Source organism: Anser brachyrhynchus (genome assembly GCF_964034855.1).
Source record: "Anser brachyrhynchus genome assembly, chromosome: 9".
Lineage (NCBI taxonomy): Eukaryota > Metazoa > Chordata > Aves > Anseriformes > Anatidae > Anser > Anser brachyrhynchus.
Genome location: NC_137703.1, coordinates 7,501 through 29,637, shown reverse-complemented (window position 1 = coordinate 29,637; position 22,137 = coordinate 7,501). Strand labels below are relative to the sequence as shown.

The window sequence follows — 22,137 nt, the reverse complement described above, 5'->3', positions numbered from 1 at the left end:
TAGGATGTCAATGGTACTTTGTGTGTTTGCTTTGTGGTTCTGGGTCCCTTATGATTTTTGCTGAATTAAGGCAAATATTATGAAAGTATAACCTTGGTGGCAGTGATGGAGCAGGGTTTAGGAGATAAGTATAATCGAAGCTCCCTGTGTAAGCACGCATCTGAAAAGAGCAGCAGTAGGCATGTAAGGGGTGGTCTTTTTCAAGGTTAGGGACAGGAGCTTTTGCCTGTGGTTTGTGTGGCTGTAGGGTCTTTAGACATTGCAGCCTTCTAGATTTTAAGTGCTTGGAATTCACGTAATAGAGGTGTGCTTAGGAGGTGTTGCCGGCTAACTTGTTTCTGGGAAATGGTGGGGTACGGTTCCTTGACCGCATAAGCACGGTAGTATTACTAAGAGACTGAGCAGGGTCACCTTTTTCGTCTGTAAAGGGTAAGTCTGTGATTACCCCTGTTGGGGCTGTTGTGCATTCATGGCCTTTTGGTATTTGTGGACCTGAGGGTGTGTTTTTTTTTTCCTGGCTCTCGTCTCTGTGTTTGAGTCCTCTGCAAGGAGCTGTACTGTTTGCGTGTCCATCACGGATATGACCTCCTCTTTTCGTTTCTTGTAGCCCAGGGCATAGGCACGGACACTTAAATGAGGCACGAGGGTGAGTGGACGGCAGTGTGGGCCCTGAGTTGGTCAGTGGATTGTGTTGGTCTGCTTTGCCTGTTATGCAGGCTTTGGTAGCACCTTGCGACAGCAGAGTATATCTCCTGCCACGTTCCTGAGGCGCGCCAGGCGTCAGCGGTTCCAGTTCCTGAAATGCTGGAGATGCTCGGAGCACAAGAGGAGCTGGGAGCGTGATGCATCTCCTTGGGAAATTAGGTGAGTGAAGCGGTAGTACTGGGTTGGGGAACGTGGGTCTGGGGCTTCTTGGCTGTTGGGGTAGGGGAGGAAAGAAGAGGAGTGGGTATAGACTGTTTTGTGGATTGTCATTTTTGTTTGTTCTTTCTCCTTGGTCTAAGCTACGTGACCTTGGCTCAGCACAGTAAATGGAAGCGCTAAGCCTGGATCGGGAAGGTGAGTGGAGAAAAGTTGGAAAAAGGGCATTGGTTTTGGTTTGGTAGTCTATTGGTCCCACCTCTGGGTGACTCCTCTTTTCCGGGGACGAAGAAGATGCTGGGAACATCCTAGTTGGCCTCTGTGGTCCACCTTGAGGATGGATTGTGACCCCTGAGAATTAAGTCCAGGGGCAAATACTGTGTGTTTGGGGGTGGTTGGCAGGGGAAGGCGGGCAGTTGTCTCGAGTTGGTCTATCTGACTTCAGTAGCAGAGCAGGTCAGTGGACTACTGTTTTGTTTTTGAGGTGGGTGTTTCACTGGAAGAAGTTTGGCTGGTGTGCCAGTGCCTGATGGCACTTTATTTCTGCAGGTGAAGAGGAGCCTCGTGCCGGAAGCAATGTCCTGGCTAGCCTTCGTGTTCCTTGATGAGGATGGAACCTGCCTCCCGTCATTCCCAAGCTAAGTTGTGGGGCAAGTGCTATGTTTGCTTTCGGGTTTTGAATGCACACATAGGGCGAGGGTCTGTGCTTTTAAGTCATTGCTGTGGATGGGGCCTTTTAGGATTGATCACGGTCAGACAGTGTGTGGAGGCGTGAGATTCTGTCAGGTAGGGCTTGAGCACGTGCCAGGCAGGGCAGTTCCAGCTTGGTGCCTGTGTTCTGTGTTGTCTGTGCTGTGCTGTTGCTCCTGGTGCTTGGCAGGCCCTGGGGAAACCTTCCTGAGGGTGTTGAACACTTGACCTCACTGGAATAATGCTGATGCTCAATTGGCAGCTGAGCATTTCTTGTCTTGCAGTGGGAGCCTAAAGAGATCATTTCTTCTGTGCGTGTAATTTTTTTGTATCAAATGTTTCTTGATGCGATCATCATGTGTTACGCGCTCCTCAGGTCTTGATATCCTCATTGCCTTTTTCCACTGGACGGATTAGATGGGCAACTTGTTAGCCACGCCAAAGGTCCTATGCTTGTTTCATGTTTGTAATGCTTGTTTCATCATCGTAGGGCTGATCTGAGCACTTCTTGTCTTGCAGTCACAGCCTGAAGCGCAGATGTGTTTCAGGTCTTGTGCATCATATTCGGTTTCAGATGGCATCTGTTTCCATCCTCGCTCTTGCAGAAGTCATGTGGGCTTCATCAGGAGCTCTGTCTTGGGAGTTCATTTCCGAAGCATTTTTCTTCTGGGGTTTGCACTCCCCATCCTTCTGGTCTCTTGCCTTGAAGGTAGGCTTTTTATGCCTCCATCATCCCAGTTCTGGCAGTTGCTTCCAGTCGCATGTAGTGACATTTGAGTCTCTCCTTGGGTCTGCTGCAGAGCACCTGTTCTGACTTGCTGTAGGGCTTCCCTCTGGGAGTCCTCTTTTTTTTTGCGCCTTGTGTTCTGTGTTTTGTTCGTAATGTTTGTAGCGTGCGTGTGTGTGTTTGGCCTGGAGCTGTCCTGCCTGGCAGTTAGTGATGGTAACTAACGTGGCGGTGTACTAATACATTGTCCGGACTGTTTTGGCAAAGACATCCGGTCTGCCTCTGGGCACGTACTGAAGGGCAGCTGGCACAGAGTCATCTCCGTGGTGTTTGGCAAATGTGGAGGGGGAGACTTGAGCTGCTTGCGAGCAGCTGTTTGCATAGTGCTTGAGTAGTGCTAGAGGAGAGGTCTGTCATTGAATCTTGAAAGCTCGCAGATGTGGAGTGTTTTTATTTTTCTCCAGTCCTAGATAAACCTTAGGAGGAACCGGTCAAAGGAAAGAGCTCCTTCTGGAGCTGTCAAGCTCTCGTTCAGCAGCTCAGTGACTGTCTTGATCTACTTCTGGGGTGCCGAGGCAAGTTGTCTGCTGTTTTGAAATGATAAAATTAGCCATGGGGTCCCTTGTGTTGTTGAGGGATGGGTGCTAATGCTGGCAGCTGAATGATTACCTTCTATGTTTTCGTTTGTTAAAGCTGAAACACAGCGTACAACCTGGGACGTTGTACCCAGAGCTGCCTCTGGCAAGGTGAGCGATGAACAAACGGAGCAGTTATAGTTGGGTTGCAGTTCTCACTGTCACTCTAAGTGACCCCTCTTTTCTGTTTTAGAGGTGTTGTAGCTGGCTTAAGAGGGTAGATGGAAGCATCTGCCTCGGGGTAGGTAAGCGGGTAGAGGTAAGGCAGCAGATGAGAGTAACTGTCCTAGCTGTGCTGCGGCTTTGGATGCTGCCTTAGCCTATGCTTTTCTTCCTCTTTCACAGGTGTCTTGCACAGGCTCAAAGGAGCAAACTGCATTCTGAAGAGCTGCTTAAGTAGGGGGGCTTGTCATGAGCTGGGTTGGAGCGGAATGGCCAAGTAGCACGAGGTGACTATGAAAGGTCTCTGTCTTGCTTTGCAGGTGCCATGGCAGGCTCTCCACAGAAGTGGCTGAGGATTTGAGATGAGGCCGGAGAGTGACAAGGAGCAGCACGTGCAGGGATGGTTTCCAAGCGCTGCGGTTGCTTTCTCTTCTGTTGGTCAGGTGCCACAGGCAAGGTGGGCTGTGACATCAGTCTTTAGAATTGGAGCAAAGCAGGTCACTTGAATGCCGCAGGGCATCTGAGAAGGGTGTTTTAACAGGAAAAGTTTGTCTGGCGTGGCGGTGTCTGATGGCAGTGTGTTTCCACAGGTGAAGAGGTGCCTGGAGCCCCATCTCATCTAGCCTGCACGTGCCTTGAGGATAAAGCCTGCTTTCCAGCAGTGTGGAAAGCACCACCAGTCTGTGGTGCCGGCCCGGCCGAGTTGGAGCATGTGAGCAGCTGAAGAAAAAGAGCTAGTGAAAGAGAGGTATTGCAGCAGGTAGGCTGTGCCTGTGAGGTGCCTGAGGATCTGCCTTTTCTTTTTTTTCTTTTGTGGGTGCTTCCTGCAGCCTTGGATAGGTGAATCCCCACATTGTGGAGTGCTGAGGAAAGGCGAGAGGGTCGTCAGCCCAGTCAGTGTCCCTAAGCAAGGTCCCCCTAAGGCAAGTCCTTGAAGTGTTTCCCCTGTTTTAGCAGGTGCTGCAGCAGGCCTTCCTCAGAATCTGCTGAGGGTCTGAGGTGAGGCTGGGTGGGATAGAGGAGCAGTGTGGTGGGTGATTACTTGAGAACACAACGATCATTTTATCCCTTTGTTTTCCCAGGTGGTGTGGGTGATACTGGCTGTACTGTTGGAGCTTGGACTCAGAGAGGAACGGGTGAGCACAACCGTATGTTGCTTCAGTGGTAGTCAGTATTGCGGAGGAGGTGGGCATCAGGGCCGGTGTGCTAGTGAATGCTGGTACGCTGTTTTTGCAGATGATGATAAGCCTGGCCATGGACTAAGATGTCTCTCAGTGCCTGTGCATTTCTTGAGGTGGAGGGAATTTACCATCCAGCAATCTGAGAGCTAAGTTGAGGGGCACCTGGTATTTGCATATGTGGTGTGGCTGATGGGAGCTGGGAGCCGGAGCAGCATGGAGCCAGCCGGCTGAATATACTTGGTGCCACTGTGAGGGTGGTTCAGGCTGGGTCACCTTCAGGCTGCTTGAGGCTGGGTCATCAGGCTAATAGAAGGAGCAGGGGGTATTTTGTAGCGTGAGTGTATGTGCCAGGCAGGACAGTTCCCATCTGTTTATTTGTCTTGTAGTGCTGCCTCTGCAGGGTGTGTTCTGTGTCATGCACTCCTCGGCTCTTTGTATCAAATGTTTCTTGATGTGATCATCATGTTACGTGCTCCTCAGGTCTTGATATCCTCATTGCCTTTTTCCACTGGACGGATTAGATGGGCAACTTGTTAGCCACACCAAAGGTCCTAAATGCTTGTTTTGTCATCATGGGTCTGATCTGAGCACTTCTTGTCTTGCAGTCGCAGCTTAAAGCGCAGATGTGTTTCAGGTCTTGTGCATCATATTCGGTTTCAGATGGCATCTGTTTCCATCCTCGCTCTTGCAGAAGTCATCTGGGTCGCATCAGGAGCTCTTGCTTGGGAATTCATTTCCTAAGAGATTTCTTCTGGGGTTTGCACTCCCCATCCTTCTGGTCTCTTGTCTTGAAGGCAGGCTTTTTATGCCTCCATCATCCCAGTTCTGGCAGTTGCTTCCAGTCGCATGTCGTGACATTTGAGTCTCTCCTTGGGTCTGCTGCAGAGCACCTGTTCTGACTTGCTGTAGGGCTTCCCTCTGGGAGTCCTCTTTTTTTTTTGCGCCTTGTGTTCTGTGTTTTGTTTGTAATGTTTGTAGCGTGCCTGTGTGTGTGTGTTTGGCCTGGAGCTGTCCTGCCTGGCAGTTAGTGATGGTAGCTAACGTGGCGGTGTACTAATACATCGTCCAGACTGTTTTGGCAAAGACATCCGGTCTGCCTCTGGGCACGTACTGAAGGGCAGCTGGCACAGAGTCATCTCCGTGGTGTTTGGCTAATGTGGAGGGGGAGACTTGAGCTGCTTGCGAGCAGCTGTTTGCATAGTGCTTGAGTAGTGCTAGAGGAGAGGTCTGTCATTGAATCTTGAAAGCTCGCAGATGTGGGGTTTTGATTTTTTGTATGTATTTCGTTCCCCTCCCCAGTAGAGGGGTAAACCTTAGGAGGAACTGGTCACAGGAAAGAGCTCCTTTTGGAACTGTCAAGGACTCGGTAGGCAACCCGGTGACTGGCTTGATCTACTTTCCAGGTGCTGAGGTAAGGGGGCTGCTGTTTTGAAATGATAAAATTAGCCATGGGGTCCCTTGTGTTGTTGAGGGATGGGTGCTAATGCTGGCAGCTGAATGATTATCTTCTGACTGTTTTCATTTGTTAAAGCTGAAACACAGCGTACAACCTGGGACTTCACGACCAGAGCTGGTTTTGGCAAGGTGAGCGATGAACAGATGCAGCAGTTATTTTAGGGGTGCGGTTGTCACTGCAGTTACTTAACTACACAAAATACAGTTAAAGTCCTGTTTATATTCCAGAGGTGTTGTAGCTGGCTTAAGAGAGCAGATGGAAGCATCTGCCTCGAGGGCAGGTGAGGGGGCAGACTAAGGGAGCAGGTGAGAGTACCTGTCCTAGCTGTGCTGCGGCTTTGGATGCTGCCGCGGCCTATGCTTTTCTTTTTTTTTCGCAGGTGCCTTGCACAGACTCAGAGGGGCCAAGCTGCACTCTGAAGAGCAGCACGAGAAGGGCAGGCTGGTCGTGAGTGGAGCAGTGGAGCAGAATGGCCGAGTTGCGCAAGGTGACTGCGAAGGGTATCCATCTTGCTTTGCAGGTGTCATGGCAGGCTCTACACAGAAGTGGCTGAGGATTTGAGAAGAGGTTACAGAGCATCAAGGAGCGGCACGTGCAGTGACGGTTTCCAAACGGTATGGTTGCTTTCTCTTCTGTTGATCGGGTGCCACAGGCAAGGTGGGCTGTGACACTAGTCTTTAGAATCGGAGCAAAGCAGGTCACTTGAATGCCGCGGGGCATCTGAGAAGGGTGTTTTAACAGAAAAAGCTTGTCTGGCATGGCAGTGCCTGATGGCAGTGTGTTTCCACAGGTGAAGAGGTGCCTGGAGCCCCATCCTGTCTAGCCTGCGCACACCTCGCTGAGAATGAAAGCCGCTTTCCAGTAATTCAGAAAGCCAAGTTACGTCTCGGCCTCGAGCATCTGGGGCTCGTGCCTGTGCTTTTGGGCCTGTCTGTAGCGTTTGGCACCTGCATTAGTACTTGCTTGGCATATGTTTAGGCTTTTGGGGCCTGTGTCTTGGGGGGTGTGTGGAGCTGCTTGTACACCTTTGGGGCTTGCATCTGGGGGGGGTTGGGAGCTGCTTGTACGCCTTTGGGACTTGCATCTGGGGGGGGGTTGGGAGCTGCTTGTTCACTGCAGGGTCCTGCCTTGGGCAGGGTTTGTAGCTGCTTGTACAGCTTTGGGGTCTGCAGCTGGGGCTGGTTGAGAGGTGCTTGTCCACTGTAGGTGCCCACGTTTGGGGAGTTGGGAGCTGCTTGTACACTTTTGGGGCCTGCAGCTGGGAGGGGTTGTGAGATGCTTGTACACGCTAGGGGCTTCCCTGTATGGGGCTTTGGGGCCTGCCTCTGGGCGGGGGGTGGTTGTGAGCTGCTTGCACACCCTTGGGGCCTGCCTCTGCGGGGGCTTGGTGCCTGTGTCTGGGGAGTGGGGGGGTTCAGAGCTGGTTGTACAGTATAGGAGCCTGAGTTGGGGGGGGGGGTTGAGAGCTGCTCGTACACTGGACTCCTGGGTTGGGGGGGAAGGTTTGGAGCTGCTTGTGCACCTTTGGGGCTTGCATCTGGGGCGGGGTTGGGAGCTGCTTGTACACCTTTGGGACTTGCATCTGGGGGGGGGTGGGAGCTGCTTGTACACCTTTGGGACTTGCATCTGGGGGGGGTTGGGAGCTGCTTGTACACCTTTCGGGCTTGCATCTGGAGGGGGTTGGGAGCTGCTTGTACACTGTTAGGGCCTGCCTTGGGGGGGGGGGGGGTTGGGGCATGTGCCTTGGGGGTGGGGTTGGGAGCTGCTTCTACGCTGTAGGGGTCTGGGTCTTGGGGGGTTGGGGCTGTTTTTACACCTTTGGGGCGTGCCTCTGGGGAGGGTGGGGAGTTGCTTGTACACGCTAGGGGCTTCCCTCTATGGGGCTTTGGGGCCTGCCTCGGGGGGGGAGGGGTTGGAAGCTGCTTGCACACCCTTGGGGCCTGCCTCTGCGGGGGCTTGGTGCCTGCGTCTGGTGAGTGGGGGGGTTCAGAGCTGGTTGTAGTGTAGGAGCCTGCGTTGGGGGGGGGTTGGGAGCTGCTCGTACACTGGAAGCCTGGTTTGGGGGGGGGAGGTTTGGAGCTGCTTGTGCACCCCCGGGGCCTGCCTTTGCGGGGGCTTGGTGCCTGTGTCTGGGGAGTGGGGGGGTTCAGAGCTGGTTGTACAGTATAGGAGCCTGCGTTGGGGGGGGGGGTTGGGAGTTGCTCGTACACTGGACGCCTGGGTTGAGGGGGAAGGTTTGGAGCTGCTTGTGCACCTTTGGGGCTTGCATCTCGGGGGGGTTGGGAGCTGCTTGTTGTCCTGGTTCCAGTTAGGACAGAGTTAATTTTTCCTCATAGTGGCTGGTAGGGTGCTATGTTTTGGATTAGGATGAGAAGAGCGCTGATAACATGCTGATGTTTTAATTGTTGCAGAGCAGTCTGTACACCAGGCCAAGGACTTTTCGGCTTCTCGCTCTGTCCTGCCAGCGAGCAGGCTAGGGGTGCAGCAGGAGCTGGGAGGGGACAGACCCAGGACAGCTGACCCAAACTGGCCAAAGGGGTATTCCATACCACCTGACGTCATGCTAAACAATATATAGGGGTGGCTGGCCGGCTGCTCGGGGATAGGCTGGGCATCGGTCAGCGGGTGGTGAGCAATTGCATTGTGCATCACTTGTTTTCTTACACATTATTATTATTAATACTATTATCATTATCACTAATATTATTATTATTGTTATTATTATATGCCTGTCTTAATAAACTGTCTTTATCTCAACTCACTGGCTTCACTTTCCCATTTCTCTCCCCCATCCCAGAGAGGGAGGGGGGAGGGTGAGCGAACGACTGTGTAGTGTTTAGCTGCCAGCCGGGTTAAACCACAACAGGGGGGTTGGGAGCTGCTTGTACACCTTTGGGACTTGCATCTGGGGGGGGGGGGTGGGAGCAGCTTGTACATCTTTCGGGCTTGCATCTGGAGGGGGTTGGGAGCTGCTTGTACACTGTTAGGGCCTGCCTTGGGGGGGGGGGTTGGGGCATGTGCCTTGGGGGTGGGGTTGGGAGCTGCTTCTACGCTCTAGGGGTCTGGGTCTTGGGGGGTTGGGGCTGTTTTTACACCTTTGGGGCGTGCCTCTGGGGAGGGTGGGGAGTTGCTTGTACACGCTAGGGGCTTCCCTCTATGGGGCTTTGGGGCCTGCCTCTGGGGGGGGGGGGGGGGGGGGGGTTGGGAGCTGCTTGCGCACCCTTGGGGCCTGCCTCTGCGGGGGCTTGGTGCCTGCGTCTGGTGAGTGGGGGGGGGGTTCAGAGCTGGTTGTAGTGTAGGAGCCTGCGTTGGGGGGGGGTTGGGAGCTGCTTGTGCACCTTTGGGGCTTGCATCTGGGGGGGTTTGGGGCCTGCCTCTGGGGGGGGTGGGTGGTTGTGAGCTGCTTGCACACCCTTGGGGCCTGCCTCTGGGGGGGGGGTGGGTGGTTGTGAGCTGCTTGCACACCCTTGGGGTCTGCCTCTGGGGGGGGTGGGTGCTTGCGTCTGGGGAGTGGGGGGGTTCAGAGCTGGTTGTACAGTATAGGAGCCTGCGTTGGGGGGGGGTTGGGAGCTGCTCATTCACTGGACGCCTGGGATGGGGGGGAGGTTTGGAGCTGCTTGTGCACCTTTGGGGCTTGCATCTGGGGGGGGATCGGGTGCTGGTTGTACACCTTTGGGGCCTGCCTCTGGGGGGGGTGGGAGCTGCTTGTACACTGTTAGGGCCTGCCTTGGGGGGGGGTTGGGGTATGTTCCTTGGGGGGGTGGGGTTGGGAGCTGCTTCTATGCTGTAGGGGTCTGGGTCTTTGGGGGTTGGGGCTGTTTGTACACCTTTGGGGTGTGCCTCTGGGGAGGGCGGGGAGTTGCTTGTACACCTTTGGGGCCTGTCTCTGGGGGGGGTTGGGGCCTGTGCCGGGGGCATTGGGAGCTGCTTGTACACTCTAGGGCCCTCTGGCGGGCTTTGGAGCCTCCCTTTGAGGGGGGCAGTTGGGAGCTGGTTGTACACCTTTGGGGCCTGAGTCTGGGGTGTGGGGGCTGGGCCTGGGGCCTGCACTGGGGTGGGGTGGGGTCCAGTTCATGGGGGGGGGTGGGTTGGGAGCTGCTTGTGGACAGTTGGGGTCTGCATCTGGGTGTGGTTGGGGCCTGTGTCTGGGGGTGGGTCGTGGCCCGCTTGTAGACTTCTGCAGCCTGCATCTGGTGTTTGGGGGCTTTTCTGTAGCGTTTGGGGCTTGCATTTTGGCTTTGGGATGTGTCTTGAGCTTCTGGGGCCTAGCTGTAGTGCTTGGGGCCTGCGTCTGGGGCTTTTCTGTAGCATTTTGGTCACGTGTGTGTGATTTGGGGTCTGTATCCAGGGTTTTGCCTTTTTTGTAGTTTTCAGCTTTGTGTCAGTTTCTTTGTCGGTTTCCTGGGGTTGGGGCAGTTTGGGGTTTGAATCATTAGTCAGTGTCATTAGCATCGGGGGGCTGATATGAAGGGTTAGGGTTGTGGTTAGAGTTGTTAGGGTTAAAGGGAATAAGGATTTTAGGGTGGTAAGGGGATCAAGGTTGTGGGAATAAAAATGTTTTTGCACAGAGTTACGTTGTTTAGAGGGAAGGAAGGTGGTATCGAGATATGCTTGCAGTGAGAAGAAAGCTTACCAGACAACCTTGTGAAATGCAGACAACCAGAATCCTTAGAGCAATTGGGTGGAAATCACGGTGTAAGAAACATTACCACCTCAAAGAGGAGAACAGTCAAGGAAAAGAGAAAATTGGCTTTTAACAGGCCAGCAGCTGTGTATTTTCAGTGAAGCGCCGGATAGATCGTGAACCTGGATTACCCAGTCAATGGGGAAACTGAAGCAAAGAATCTCAGAGCTGGTGAGGAGCTGAAGTAAAGGAGCTGGGAAGAGAGAGGTATTGCAGCAGGTACGTTGTGGCTGTGAGGTGCCTCAGGGTGTGCTTTTCTCTTGTCTCTGCAGGGGCTTCGTGCAGTCTTGGACAGGGAAATCCCCGTGTCACGGAGCAGTGAGGGAAGGTGAGAGTTCTATCAGCCTGGTGATCCCTGATCTGAAGTGAAGGGAAGACATTCAGGTGTTTCCCTCTGAGGGTCTGAGGTGAGGCTGTTTGGGACAGAGGAGCAGTGTGGCAGGTGGTGGCTTGCAAGCACAGTGGTCATTTTGTCCTTCTGTGTTCCCAGGTGGCATGGGTGATGGTGGCCGTTCCTTTCGAGCTTGGATCTAACTTGCAGGTACAGAGGCAAGTGGACTGCTGTTTTGAAACGAAAACATTAAATATGGGGTGACTTCTGTTGTTGAGGGATGGGTGCTAATGCTGTCAGCTGAATGTGTATCTTCTGACTGTGTTTTCCTTTGTTCAGGCTGAAACGCAGTGTGCAGTACAGGACGTCACGACCCGAGCTGCCTCTGGAGTGACTCTGGTGAGTGATGAACAGAGGTAGGTGTTATTTTTGGGGTGCGGCTGTCGCTGCAGTTTTTGTAACTATATCAAATAGAGTAAAATTCCAGTTTCTCTCTTAGAGGTGCTCTAGGTGGCTTCAGAGAATGGGTGGAAGCATCTGCCATGTGGGGTAGGTAAGCGGCTGAGGTAAAGGAGGGGATGAGGGTAACTGTCCTGAGGGTGCTGTGGCTTTTGCTGCTGTGGTTGCTTTCTCTTCTGCTTATCAGGTGCCACAGGCAAGGTGGGCTGTGATAATCTTTGGAATAGGAGCAAAGCAGGTCACTGCAATGCTGTTTGGTTCCTGAGGCAGGTGTTGTAGAGGAGAAAAGCTTTCAATATTCAAAGCTGAAGCCAAAACATGGGGATTGTTGCTTCTAGAAACAACCCAGTTCTCGTCTGCACCCTGCATGCTGTTGAGCTAAGCCATATAAATAGATACGTAAACCATAGGTGTTGCTTCTCCTCTTACTACTTTGTGCTTTGCCCCTCCCCTTTCCCAGGTGATTGGCTTTGGGTCCCAGGCAGGGCCTAGTGGTCATTGAGTCGCAGGCATCCCATCAAAGAGCTCATTCTGCCTGGGCTGCACTTTGGGGTAAGTGCTTTGTTTTTCCTTCAGTCAGTTGCAGGGGTCTTTAGGTGGGTCAGAGTCTACAGACTGATGCGTTTCGACGTAGAGACCGGTAGGCCCATCTTTGTGGGGTAACAACTAGTAGGACCTGTTAGAGTAAACCAATCTAGTAATAGGTGCCTGTATTGCATGCAGCTCTTCTTCAGGTGAGTAAGTGTTATAGCATGTTTATGGATAGGATATCAATGTTACTTTGTGTGTTTGCTTTGTGGTTCTGGGTCCCTTATGATTTCTGCAGAATTAAGGCAAATCTTATCAAAGTTACAACCTTGGTGGCAAAGTGATGGAGCAGGGTTTAGGAGATAAGTATCATCGAAGCTCCCTGTGTAAGCATGCATCTGAAAAGAGCAGCAGTAGGCATGTAAGGGGTGGTCTTTTTCAGGGTTAGGGACAGTTAGTTATAGTTTTGGAGCTTTTGCCTGTGGTTTGGGTGGCTGTAGGATCTTTAGACCTTGCAGCCTTCTAGATTTTAAGTGCTTGGAATTCACATAATAGAGGTGTGCTTAGGAGGTGTTGCCGGCTAACTTGTTTCTGGGAAATGGTGGGGTAAGGTTCCTTTTTTTTTGAGTTATCTTTTAATCTCTAGGTATATCAAGTCATTTGCATAACTGTCCAGAGGCTTCACAAGGAGCTTCAGTACACATCAGAAGGGGCTTGACCGCATAAGTGCAGTATTATGGAAAGACTGAGCAGGGTCACCGTTCTCATCTGTAAAGGATAAGTCTGTGATTACCCCTGTTGGGGCTGCTGTGCATTCATGGCCTTTTGGTATTTGTGGACCTGAGGGTGTGTTTTTTTTTTTCGGCTCTCGTCTCTGTGTTTGAGTCCTCTGCAAGGAGCTGTACTGTTTGCGTGTCCATCACGGATATGACCTCCTCTTTTTGTTTCTTGTAGCCCAGGGCATGGGCACGGACACTTGAATGAGGCACGAGGGTGATGCATCTCCTTGGGATGTTAGGTGAGCGAAGTGGTGGTACTGGGTTGGGGAACGTGGGTCTGGGGCTTCTTGGCTGTTGGGGTAGGGGAGGAAAGAAGAGGAGTGGGTATAGACTGTTTTGTGGATTGTCATTTTTGTTTGTTCTTTCTCCTTGGTCTAAGCCACGTGACCTTGGCTCAGCACAGTAAATGGAAGTGCTGAGCCTGGATCGGGAAGGTGAGTGGAGAAAAGTTGGGAAAAGGGCATTGTTTTTGATTTGGTAGTCTATTGGTCCCACCTCTGGGTGACTCCTCTTTTCCAGGGACGAAGAAGATAGTGGGAACATCCTAGTTGGCCTCTGTGGTCCACCTTGAGGATGGATTGTGACCCCTGAGAATTAAGTCCAGGGGCAAATACTGTGTGTTTGGGGGTGGTTGGCAGGGGAAGGCGGGCAGTTGTCTCGAGTTGGTCTATCTGACTTCAGTAGCAGAGCAGGTCAGTGGACTACTGTTTTGTTTTTGAGGTGGGTGTTTCACTGGAAGAAGTTTGGCTGGTGTGCCAGTGCCTGATGGCACTTTATTTCTGCAGGTGAAGAGGAGCCTCGTGCCGGAAGCAATGTCCTGGCTAGCCTTCGTGTTCCTTGATGAGGATGGAACCTGCCTCCCATCATTCCCAAGCTAAGTTGTGGGGCAAGTGCTATGTTTGCTTTCGGGTTTTGAATGCACACATAGGGCGAGGGTCTGTGCTTTTAAGTCATTGCTGTGGATGGGGCCTTTTAGGATTGATCACGGTCAGACAGTGTGTGGGGGCGTGGGATTCTGTCAGGTAGGGCTTGAGCACGTGCCAGGCAGGGCAGTTCCAGCTTGGTGCCTGTGTTCTGTTGTCTGTGCTGTGCTGTTGCTCCTGGTGCTTGGCAGGCCCTGGGGAAGCCGTCCTGAGGGTGTTGAACACTTGACCTCACTGGAATAATGCTGATGCTCAAACGGAAGCTGAGCATTTCTTGTCTTGCAGTGGGAGCTTAAAGAGATCATTTCTTCTGTGCGTGTAATTTTTTTGTATCAAATGTTTCTTGATGCGATCATCATATGTTACGCGCTCCTCAGGTCTTGATATCCTCATTGCCTTTTTCCACTGGACGGATTAGATGGGCAACTTGTTAGCCACACCAAAGGTCCTAAATGCTTGTTTCATCATCGTAGGGCTGATCTGAGCACTTCTTGTCTTGCAGTCACAGCCTGAAGCGCAGATGTGTTTCAGGTCTTGTGCATCATATTCGGTTTCAGATGGCATCTGTTTCCATCCTCGCTGTTGCGGAAGTCATGTGGGCTTCATCAGGAGCTCTGTCTTGGGAGTTCATTTCCGAAGCATTTTTCTTCCGGGGTTTGCACTCCCCATCCTTCTGGTCTCTTGTCTTGAAGGCAGGCTTTTTATGCCTCCATCATCCCAGTTCTGGCAGTTGCTTCCAGTCGCATGTCGTGACATTTGAGTCTCTCCTTGGGTCTGCTGTAGAGCACCTGTTCTGACTTGCTGTCGCTGTAGGGCTTCCCTCTGGGAGTCCTCTTTTTTTTTGCGCCTTGTGTTCTGTGTTTTGTTCGTAATGTTTGTAGCGTGCCTGTGTGTGTGTGTTTGGCCTGGAGCTGTCCTGCCTGGCAGTTAGTGATGGTAGCTAACGTGGCGGTGTACTAATACATCGTCCGGACTGTTTTGGCAAAGACATCCGGTCTGCCTCTGGGCACGTACTGAAGGGCAGCTGGCACAGAGTCATCTCCGTGGTGTTTGGCTAATGTGGAGGGGGAGACTTGAGCTGCTTGCGAGCAGCTGTTTGCATAGTGCTTGAATAGTGCTAGAGGAGAGGTCTGTCATTGAATCTTGAAAGCTCGCAGATGTGGGGTTTTGATTTTTTGTATGTATTTCGTTCCCCTCCCCAGTAGAGGGGTAAACCTTAGGAGGAACTGGTCACAGGAAAGAGCTCCTTTTGGAACTGTCAAGGACTCGGTAGGCAACCCGGTGACTGGCTTGATCTACTTTCCAGGTGCTGAGGTAAGGGGGCTGCTGTTTTGAAATGATAAAATTAGCCCTGGGGTCCCTTGTGTTGTTGAGGGATGGGTGCTAATGCTGGCAGCTGAATGATTATCTTCTGACTGTTTTCATTTGTTAAAGCTGAAACACAGCGTACAACCTGGGACTTCACGACCAGAGCTGGTTTTGGCAAGGTGAGCGATGAACAGATGCAGCAGTTATTTTAGGGGTGCGGTTGTCACTGCAGTTACTTAACTACACAAAATACAGTTAAAGTCCTGTTTATATTCCAGAGGTGTTGTAGCTGGCTTAAGAGAGCAGATGGAAGCATCTGCCTCGAGGGCAGGTGAGGGGGCAGAGTAAGGGAGCAGGTGAGAGTACCTGTCCTAGCTGTGCTGCGGCTTTGGATTCTGCCGCGGCCTATGCTTTTCTTTTTCTTTTTTTTTCGCAGGTGCCTTGCACAGACTCAGAGGGGCCAAGCTGCACTCTGAAGAGCAGCACGAGAAGGGCAGGCTGGTCGTGAGTGGAGCAGTGGAGCAGAATGGCCGAGTTGCGCAAGGTGACTGCGAAGGGTATCCATCTTGCTTTGCAGGTGTCATGGCAGGCTCTACACAGAAGTGGCTGAGGATTTGAGAAGAGGTTACAGAGCATCAAGGAGCGGCACGTGCAGTGACGGTTTCCAAACGGTATGGTTGCTTTCTCTTCTGTTGATCGGGTGCCACAGGCAAGGTGGGCTGTGACACTAGTCTTTAGAATCGGAGCAAAGCAGGTCACTTGAATGCCGCGGGGCATCTGAGAAGGGTGTTTTAACAGAAAAAGCTTGTCTGGCATGGCGGTGCCTGATGGCAGTGTGTTTCCACAGGTGAAGAGGTGCCTGAAGCCCCATCCTGTCTAGCCTGCGCACACCTCGCTGAGAATGAAAGCCGCTTTCCAGTAATTCAGAAAGCCAAGTTACGTCTCGGCCTCGAGCATCTGGGGCTCGTGCCTGTGCTTTTGGGCCTGTCTGTAGCGTTTGGCACCTGCATTAGTACTTGCTTGGCATATGTTTAGGCTTTTGGGGCCTGTGTCTTGGGGGGTGTGTGGAGCTGCTTGTACACCTTTGGGGACTGTGTTTTGGGGGTGGGGTCAGGGCCTGCATCTGGGGGGGTTGGAAGCTGCTCCTACAATGTAGGGATCTGTATCTGTGGGGGTTGGGAGCTGCTTGTACAATGTAGGGATCTACATCTGAAGTGGGTTGGGAGCTGCTTGTACGTCTTTGGGACTTGCATCTGGAGGGGGTTGGGAGCTGCTTGTCCACCTTTGGGACTTGTATCTGGGGGGGGGTGAGAGCTGCTTGTACACTGCAGGGTCCTGCCTTGGGCATGGTTTGTAGCTGCTTGTACAGCTTTGGGGTCTGCAGCTGGGGGGTGGTTGAGAGGTGCTTGTCCACTGTAGGTGCCCACGTTTGGGGAGTTTGGAGCTGCTTCTACGCTTTTGGGGCCTGCAGTTGGGAGGGGTTGTGAGTTGCTTGTACACGCTAGGGGCTTCCCTGTATGGGGCTTTGGGGCTTGCCTCGGGGGGGGTGGTTGGGAGCTGCTTGCACACCCTTGGGGCCTTCTCTGCGGGGTCTTGGTGCCTGTGTCTGGGGAGTGGGGGGGTTCAGAGCTGGTTGTACAGTATAGGAGCCTGCGTTGGGGAGGGGTTGAGAGCTGCTCGTACACTGGACTCCTGGGTTGGGGGGGAGGTTTGGAGCTGCCTTGTGCACCTTTGGGGCTTGCATCTGGGGGGGGGTCGGGTGCTGGTTGTACACCTTTGGGGCCTGCCTCTGGGGAGGGAGCGTGGGGAGGGAGTTGCTTGTACACCTTTGGGGCCTGCCTTGGGGGGGGGTTGGGGCATGTGCCTTGGGGGATGGGGTTGGGAGCTGCTTCTATGCTGTAGGGGTCTGGGTCTTGGGGGTTTGGGGCTGTTTGTACACCTTTGGGGTGTGCCTCTGGGGAGGGCGGGGAGTTGCTTGTACACCTTTGGGGCCTGTGTCTGGGGGGGGTTGGGGCCTGTGCCGGGGGGGTGGGAGCTGCTTGTACACTCTAGGGTCCTCTGGCGGGCTTTGGAGCCTCCCTTTGAGGGGGGCAGTTGGGAGCTGGTTGTACACCTTTGGGGCCTGAGTCTGGGGCGTGGGGCTGGGCCTGGGGCCTGTGTCTGGGGGTGGGTCGTGGCCCACTTGTAGACTTCTGCAGCCTGCGTCTGGTGTTTGGGGGCTTTTCTGTAGCGTTTGGGGCTTGCATTTTGGCTTTGGGATGTGTCTTGAGCTTCTGGGGCCTAGCTGTAGTGCTTGGGGCCTGCGTCTGGGGCTTTTCTGTAGCATTTTGGTCGTGTGTGTGTGATTTGGGGTCTGTATCCAGGGTTTTGCCTTTTTTGTAGTTTTCAGCTTCGTGTCAGTTTCTTTGTCGGTTTCCTGGGGTTGGGGCAGTTTGGGGTTTGGATCATTAGTCAGTGTCATTAGCATCGGGGGGTTGATATGAAGGGTTAGGGTTGTGGTTAGAGTTGTTAGGGTTAAAGGGAATAAGGATTTTAGGGTGGTAAGGGGATCAAGGTTGTGGGAATAAAAATGTTTTTGCACAGAGTTACGTTGTTTAGAGGGAAGGAAGGTGGTATCGAGATATGCTTGCAGTGAGAAGAAAGCTTACCAGACAACCTTGTGAAATGCAGACAACCAGAATCCTTAGAGCAATTGGGTGGAAATCACGGTGTAAGAAACATTACCACCTCAAAGAGGAAAACAGTCAAGGAAAAGAGAAAATTGACTTGTAACAGGCCAGCAGCTGTGTATTTTCAGTGAAGCACCGGATAGATTGTGAACCTGGATTACCCAGTCAATGGGGAAACTGGGGAGGGTCCTGGTCACCGAGAGGAAAAAAAAATTTATATAAACTGTGTTATGGAACTAGTAGGTAGTTTGTGGGACGCCTGCCATTGCAATCGTGAATAAAAATGCTACTTCACTGAGATTCTTGCCTGAGCCTATGTTATTGGTTACAGAGTGTTTCTAACAAGGTGTTAGGGTTTTAAGGTTTCAGGGCTAAGGCACTAGGGTTGGGTTTCAGGGTTAGGGTTTTCAGGGTTTAGGGTTAGGATTTTAAGGTTGTTAGGGCTGGAGGTATAAGGGTTAGGGTTTGGGGGTTAGTGTGTTAAGGTTTTAAAATATTTTGTGGTTTTAGTGTTGATAGGGTTTTTAGGGTTAGGGTCTTAGGGTTTTAGTTATGGTCAGGTATTTAGGGTTAGGGTTTTAAGGTCTTAATGTTTTTTTTAAGGTTAGGGTCTCCAGGGTTAGGGCTTTGAGAATCTTTACTTTTTGGGTTAGGGTTTAGAGGGTCTTAATTTTTAGGGTTAGGGCTTTTAGGTGTAGGTCTAGTGTGGTAAATTTTATCGGGTTAGGACTGTAAGGGTTTTTAGGGTTAGGGTTTCTAGGGTTTTTTGGGGTAGGGGTTAGGGTTAGATCCGTGGGAGCCGTAGTGTTAGGGGTCAGGGTTCTTAGGGGTTAGGCCCAATATTAGGGTGGAAGGCCAAACTAAGAGGGTGGGAGCCCCCCAAAATTGAAGGGTTGAAGCCCAAAGTTAGGGGAAGGAACGTCAAAATTGTGGGGTCCCTCAAAATTGGGCGGAAGAACTCTTAATATTAGGGGGGAACCCAAAAAAGGAGGGTGGGGGACTCTACAATTGGGGGGGACCCCTAAAATCGGTTGTGTCCCCCCCAGTTAGGGGAGGAACCCCCAAAATTGGGTGGGCGAACCCCCAAATTGGGGGGAAGAAGACTTAAATGGAAGTGTGAAATTCCAGAATTGGATGTGGACCCCCCAGAGCAGCAGTCTTCAGGGGTTTAGTGTGGTAAATTTTATCGGGTTAGGGCTGTAAGGGTTTTTAGGGTTAGGGTTTCTAGGGTTTGTTGGGGTAGGGGTTAGGGTTAGATCCGTGGTTGCCGTAGGGTTAGGGGTCAAGGTTCTTAGGGGTTAGGCCTAATATTAGGGAGGAAGGCCAAAATAAGAGGGGGGGAGCTCCCCCCAAAATTGAAGGGTTGAAGCCCCAAGTTAGGGGAAGGAACGTCAAAATTGTGGGGTCCCCCAAAATTGGGCGGAAGAACTTTTAATATTAGGGGAGAACCCAAAAGAGGAGGGTGGGGGACTCTAAAATCGGTTGTGTCCCCCCCAAAATCGGTTGTGTCCCCCCCAAAATTGGTTGTGTCCCCCCCAATTAGGGGAGGAACCCCCAAAATTGGGTGGGCGGACCCCCAAGTTTGGGGGGAAGAAGACTTAAATGGAAGTGTGAAATTCCAGAATTGAATGTGGACCCCCTAGAGCAGTCTTCAGGGGTTTAGTGTGGTAAATTTTATCGGGTTAGGACTGTAAGGGTTTTTAGGGTTAGGGTTTCTAGGGTTTGTTGGGGTAGGGGTTAGGGTTAGATCCGTGGGAGCCGTAGTGTTAGGGGTCAGGGTTCTTAGGGGTTAGGCCCAATATTAGGGTGGAAGGCCAAACTAAGAGGGTGGGAGCCCCCCAAAATTGAAGGGTTGAAGCCCCAAGTTAGGGGAAGGAACGTCAAAATTGTGGGGTCCCCCAAAATTGGGCGGAAGAACTCTTAATATTAGGGGGAAACCCAAAAAACGAGGGTGGGAGACTCTAAAATTGGGGGGACCCCCAGAATTGGTTGTGTCCCCCCCAGAATTGGTTGTGTCCCCCCCAATTAGGGGAGGAACCCCCAACATTGGGGGGGCGAACCCCCATATTGGGGGGGAAGAACACTTAAATGGAAGTGTGAAATTCCAGAATTGAATGTGGACCCCCCAGAACAGTCTTCAGGGGTTTAGTGTGGTAAATTTTATCGGGTTAGGACTGTAAGGGTTTTTAGGGTTAGGGTTTCTAGGGTTTTTTGGGGTAGGGGTTAGGGTTAGATCCGTGGGAGCCGTAGTGTTAGGGGTCAGGGTTCTTAGGGGTTAGGCCCAATATTAGGGTGAAAGGCCAAAGTAAGAGGGGGGGAGCCCCCCAAAATTGAAGGGTTGAAGCCCCAAGTTAGGGGAAGGAACGTCAAAATTGTGGGGTCCCCCAAAATTGGGCGGAAGAGCTCTTAATATTGGGGGGAAACCCAAACAACGAGGGTGGGGGACTCTAAAATTGGTTGTGTTCCCCCCAAAATGGGTTGTGTCCCCCCCAAAATTGGTTGTGTCCCCCCCAATTAGGGGAGGAACCCCCAAAAGTGGGTGGGGCGAACCCCCATATTGGGGGGGAAGAACACTTAAATGGAAGTGTGAAATTCCAGAATTGAATGTGGACCCCCCAGAACAGTCTTCAGGGGTTTAGTGTGGTAAATTTTATCGGGTTAGGACTGTAAGGGTTTTTAGGGTTAGGGTTTCTAGGGTTTTTTGGGGTAGGGGTTAGGGTTAGATCCGTGGGAGCCGTAGTGTTAGGGGTCAGGGTTCTTAGGGGTTAGGCCCAATATTAGGGTGGAAGGCCAAACTAAGAGGGTGGGAGCCCCCCAAAATTGAAGGGTTGAAGCCCCAAGTTAGGGGAAGGAACGTCAAAATTGTGGGGTCCCCCAAAATTGGGCGGAAGAACTTTTAATATTAGGGGGGAACCCAAAAAAGGAGGGTGGGGGACTCTAAAATTGGTTGTGTCCCCCCCAAAATTGGTTGTGTCCCTCCCAATTAGGGGGAGGAACCCCCAAAATTGGATGGGCGAACCCCCATATTGGGGGGGCAGAACACTTAAATGGAAGTGTGAAATTCCAGAATTGGATGTGGACCCCCCAGAACAGTCTTCAGGGGTTTAGTGTGGTAAATTTTATCGGGTTAGGGCTGTAAGGGTTTTTAGGGTTAGGGTTTCTAGGGTTTGTTGGGGTAGGGGTTAGGGTTAGATCCGTGGTTGCCATAGCGTTGGGGGTCAGGGTTCTTAGGGGTTAGGCCCAATATTAGGGCGGAAGGCCAAAATAAGAGGGGGGGAGACCCCCCCAAAATTGAAGGGTTGAAGCCCCAAGTTAGGGGAAGGAACGTCAAAATTGTGGGGTCCCCCAGAATTGGGCGGAAGAACTTTTAATATTAGGGGGGAACCCAAAAAAGGAGGGTGGGGGACTCTAAAATCGGTTGTGTCCCCCCCAGTTAGGGGAGGAACCCCCAAAATTGGGTGGGGCGAACCCCCAAATTGGGGGGGAAGAAGACTTAAATGGAAGTGTGAAATTCCAGAATTGAATGTGGACCCCCCAGAACACTCATAAGGGGTTTAGTGTGGTAAATTTTATCGGGTTAGGGCTGTAAGGGTTTTTAGGGTTAGGGTTTCTAGGGTTTGTTGGGGTAGGGGTTAGGGTTGGATCCGTGGTTGCCATAGGGTTAGGGGTCAAGGTTCTTAGGGCTTAGGCCTAATATTAGGGCGGAAGGCCAAAATAAGAGGGGAGGAGCCCACCCAAAATTGAAGGGTTGAAGCCCAAAGTTAGGGGAAGGAATGTCAAAATTGTGGGGTCCCCCAAAATTGGGCGGAAGAGCTCTTAATATTGGGGGAAACCCAAACAACGAGGGTGGGGGACTCTAAAATCGGTTGTGTCCCCCCCCAAAATCGGTTGTGTCCCCCCCAAAATCGGTTGTGTCCCCCCCAATTAGGGGAGGAACCCCCAAAATTGGGTGGGCAAACCCCAAATTGGGGGGGAAGAAGACTTAAATGGAAGTGTGAAATTCCAGAATTGGATGTGGACCCCTAGAGCAGTCTTCAGGGGTTTAGTGTGGTAAATTTTATCGGGTTAGGGCTGTAAGGGTTTTTAGGGTTAGGGTTTCTAGGGTTTGTTGGGGTAGGGGGTTAGGGTTAGATCCGTGGTTGCCGTAGGGTTAGGGGTCAAGGTTCTTAGGGGTTAGGCCTAATATTAGGGTGGAAGGCCAAACTAATAGGGTGGAAGCCCCCCAAAATTGAAGGGTTGAAGCCCAAAGTTAGGGGAAGGAACGTCAAAATTGTGGGGTCCCCCAAAATTGAGCAGAAGAAGTCTTGATATTAGGGGGGAACCCAAAAAAGGAGGGTGGGGGACCCCCGAAATTGGTCGGGTCCCCCCAAATTAGGGGAGGAACCCCCAAAATTGGGTGGGCGAATCCCCAAGTTGGGGGGGAAGAACACTTAAATGGAAGTGTGAAATTCCAGAATTGGATGTGGACCCCCCCCAGACCTGGGGAGGAATCCCCAAACTTGGGGGGGACCCCCAAAATTGGGGTTGAAGCCCCAGATCCCGGGGAGCTAAGCCCCAAATTAAGGGAAGGCACCTCAAATGTGGTGAGAACCCCAACATTGGGGGAAAGAACCTTAATATTAGGGTGGCAGGCTAAGAAAGGATGGTGGGGGGGGACTCCAAAATTGTGGGGGGCTTGGAATTGGGGGGAATCCCCAAAATGGAGGGGGAACCCCAAAACTGGGGGGGGGGGGGGGGCGAAGCA

General features: G+C 52.1%; 1 protein-coding gene and 1 long non-coding RNA gene across 51 annotated transcripts in view; one reads left to right on the top strand and one right to left on the bottom strand.

Annotated features, from left to right (window-relative positions):
* Positions 1-880: 880 nt before the first annotated feature.
* Positions 881-17,693, top strand: LOC308199677 (uncharacterized protein). 50 transcript variants are annotated; one of them, XR_013954835.1, is made up of 21 exons: positions 881-1,059; positions 1,411-1,511; positions 5,559-5,622; positions 5,788-5,840; positions 5,940-5,992; positions 6,092-6,326; positions 6,503-6,617; positions 10,368-10,567; positions 10,669-10,803; positions 10,887-10,937; positions 11,067-11,126; positions 11,227-11,280; positions 11,647-11,738; positions 12,361-12,560; positions 12,669-12,732; positions 12,873-12,927; positions 13,279-14,730; positions 14,851-15,080; positions 15,161-15,395; positions 15,572-15,659; positions 17,308-17,693. XR_013954835.1 is itself a non-coding variant. In XM_080604172.1 (18 exons), exons 3-7 carry the CDS (start codon positions 5,533-5,535, stop codon positions 10,897-10,899), a joined length of 351 nt encoding a protein of 116 aa, XP_080460298.1. In that variant the 5' UTR covers positions 881-1,059; positions 1,411-1,927; positions 4,737-5,532; the 3' UTR covers positions 10,900-10,937; positions 11,067-11,126; positions 11,227-11,280; positions 11,647-11,738; positions 12,361-12,560; positions 12,669-12,732; positions 12,873-12,927; positions 13,279-14,730; positions 14,851-15,080; positions 15,161-15,395; positions 15,572-15,659; positions 17,308-17,693. The 50 variants fall into 50 exon arrangements, 19 of the variants coding, with proteins under 19 accessions (XP_080460298.1, XP_080460300.1, XP_080460302.1 ...); XR_013954839.1 differs by having other exon boundaries at positions 5,556-5,622; XR_013954823.1 differs by lacking the exons at positions 5,559-5,622; positions 5,940-5,992 and having other exon boundaries at positions 6,092-6,148; positions 6,233-6,326.
* A 146-nt stretch (positions 17,694-17,839) lies between these two features.
* LOC308199678 overlaps positions 17,840-22,137 on the bottom strand; it is a 4,949-nt gene continuing 651 nt past the window's right edge. Inside the window, exons 1-2 of the long non-coding RNA XR_013954853.1 lie at positions 21,862-22,137; positions 17,840-19,032 (exon numbers count right to left, since the gene is read on the bottom strand). The exon at positions 21,862-22,137 is cut by the window's right edge and continues 651 nt beyond it. This is a non-coding gene — a long non-coding RNA (uncharacterized lncRNA). The remainder of the gene's footprint in view (positions 19,033-21,861) is intronic.

Bases quoted from the DNA above. Each gene is read 5' to 3' on its own strand.
- LOC308199677 (XM_080604166.1), top strand. From the start codon at position 13,334: ATGAGGATGGAACCTGCCTCCCATCATTCCCAAGCTAA. The intron at 14,731-14,850 runs GTAAGGGGGCTG...CATTTGTTAAAG, and splicing joins TCTACTTTCCAGGTGCTGAG to CTGAAACACAGCGTACAACC. The intron at 15,056-15,160 runs GTGAGGGGGCAG...TTTTTTTCGCAG, and splicing joins AGCATCTGCCTCGAGGGCAG to GTGCCTTGCACAGACTCAGA.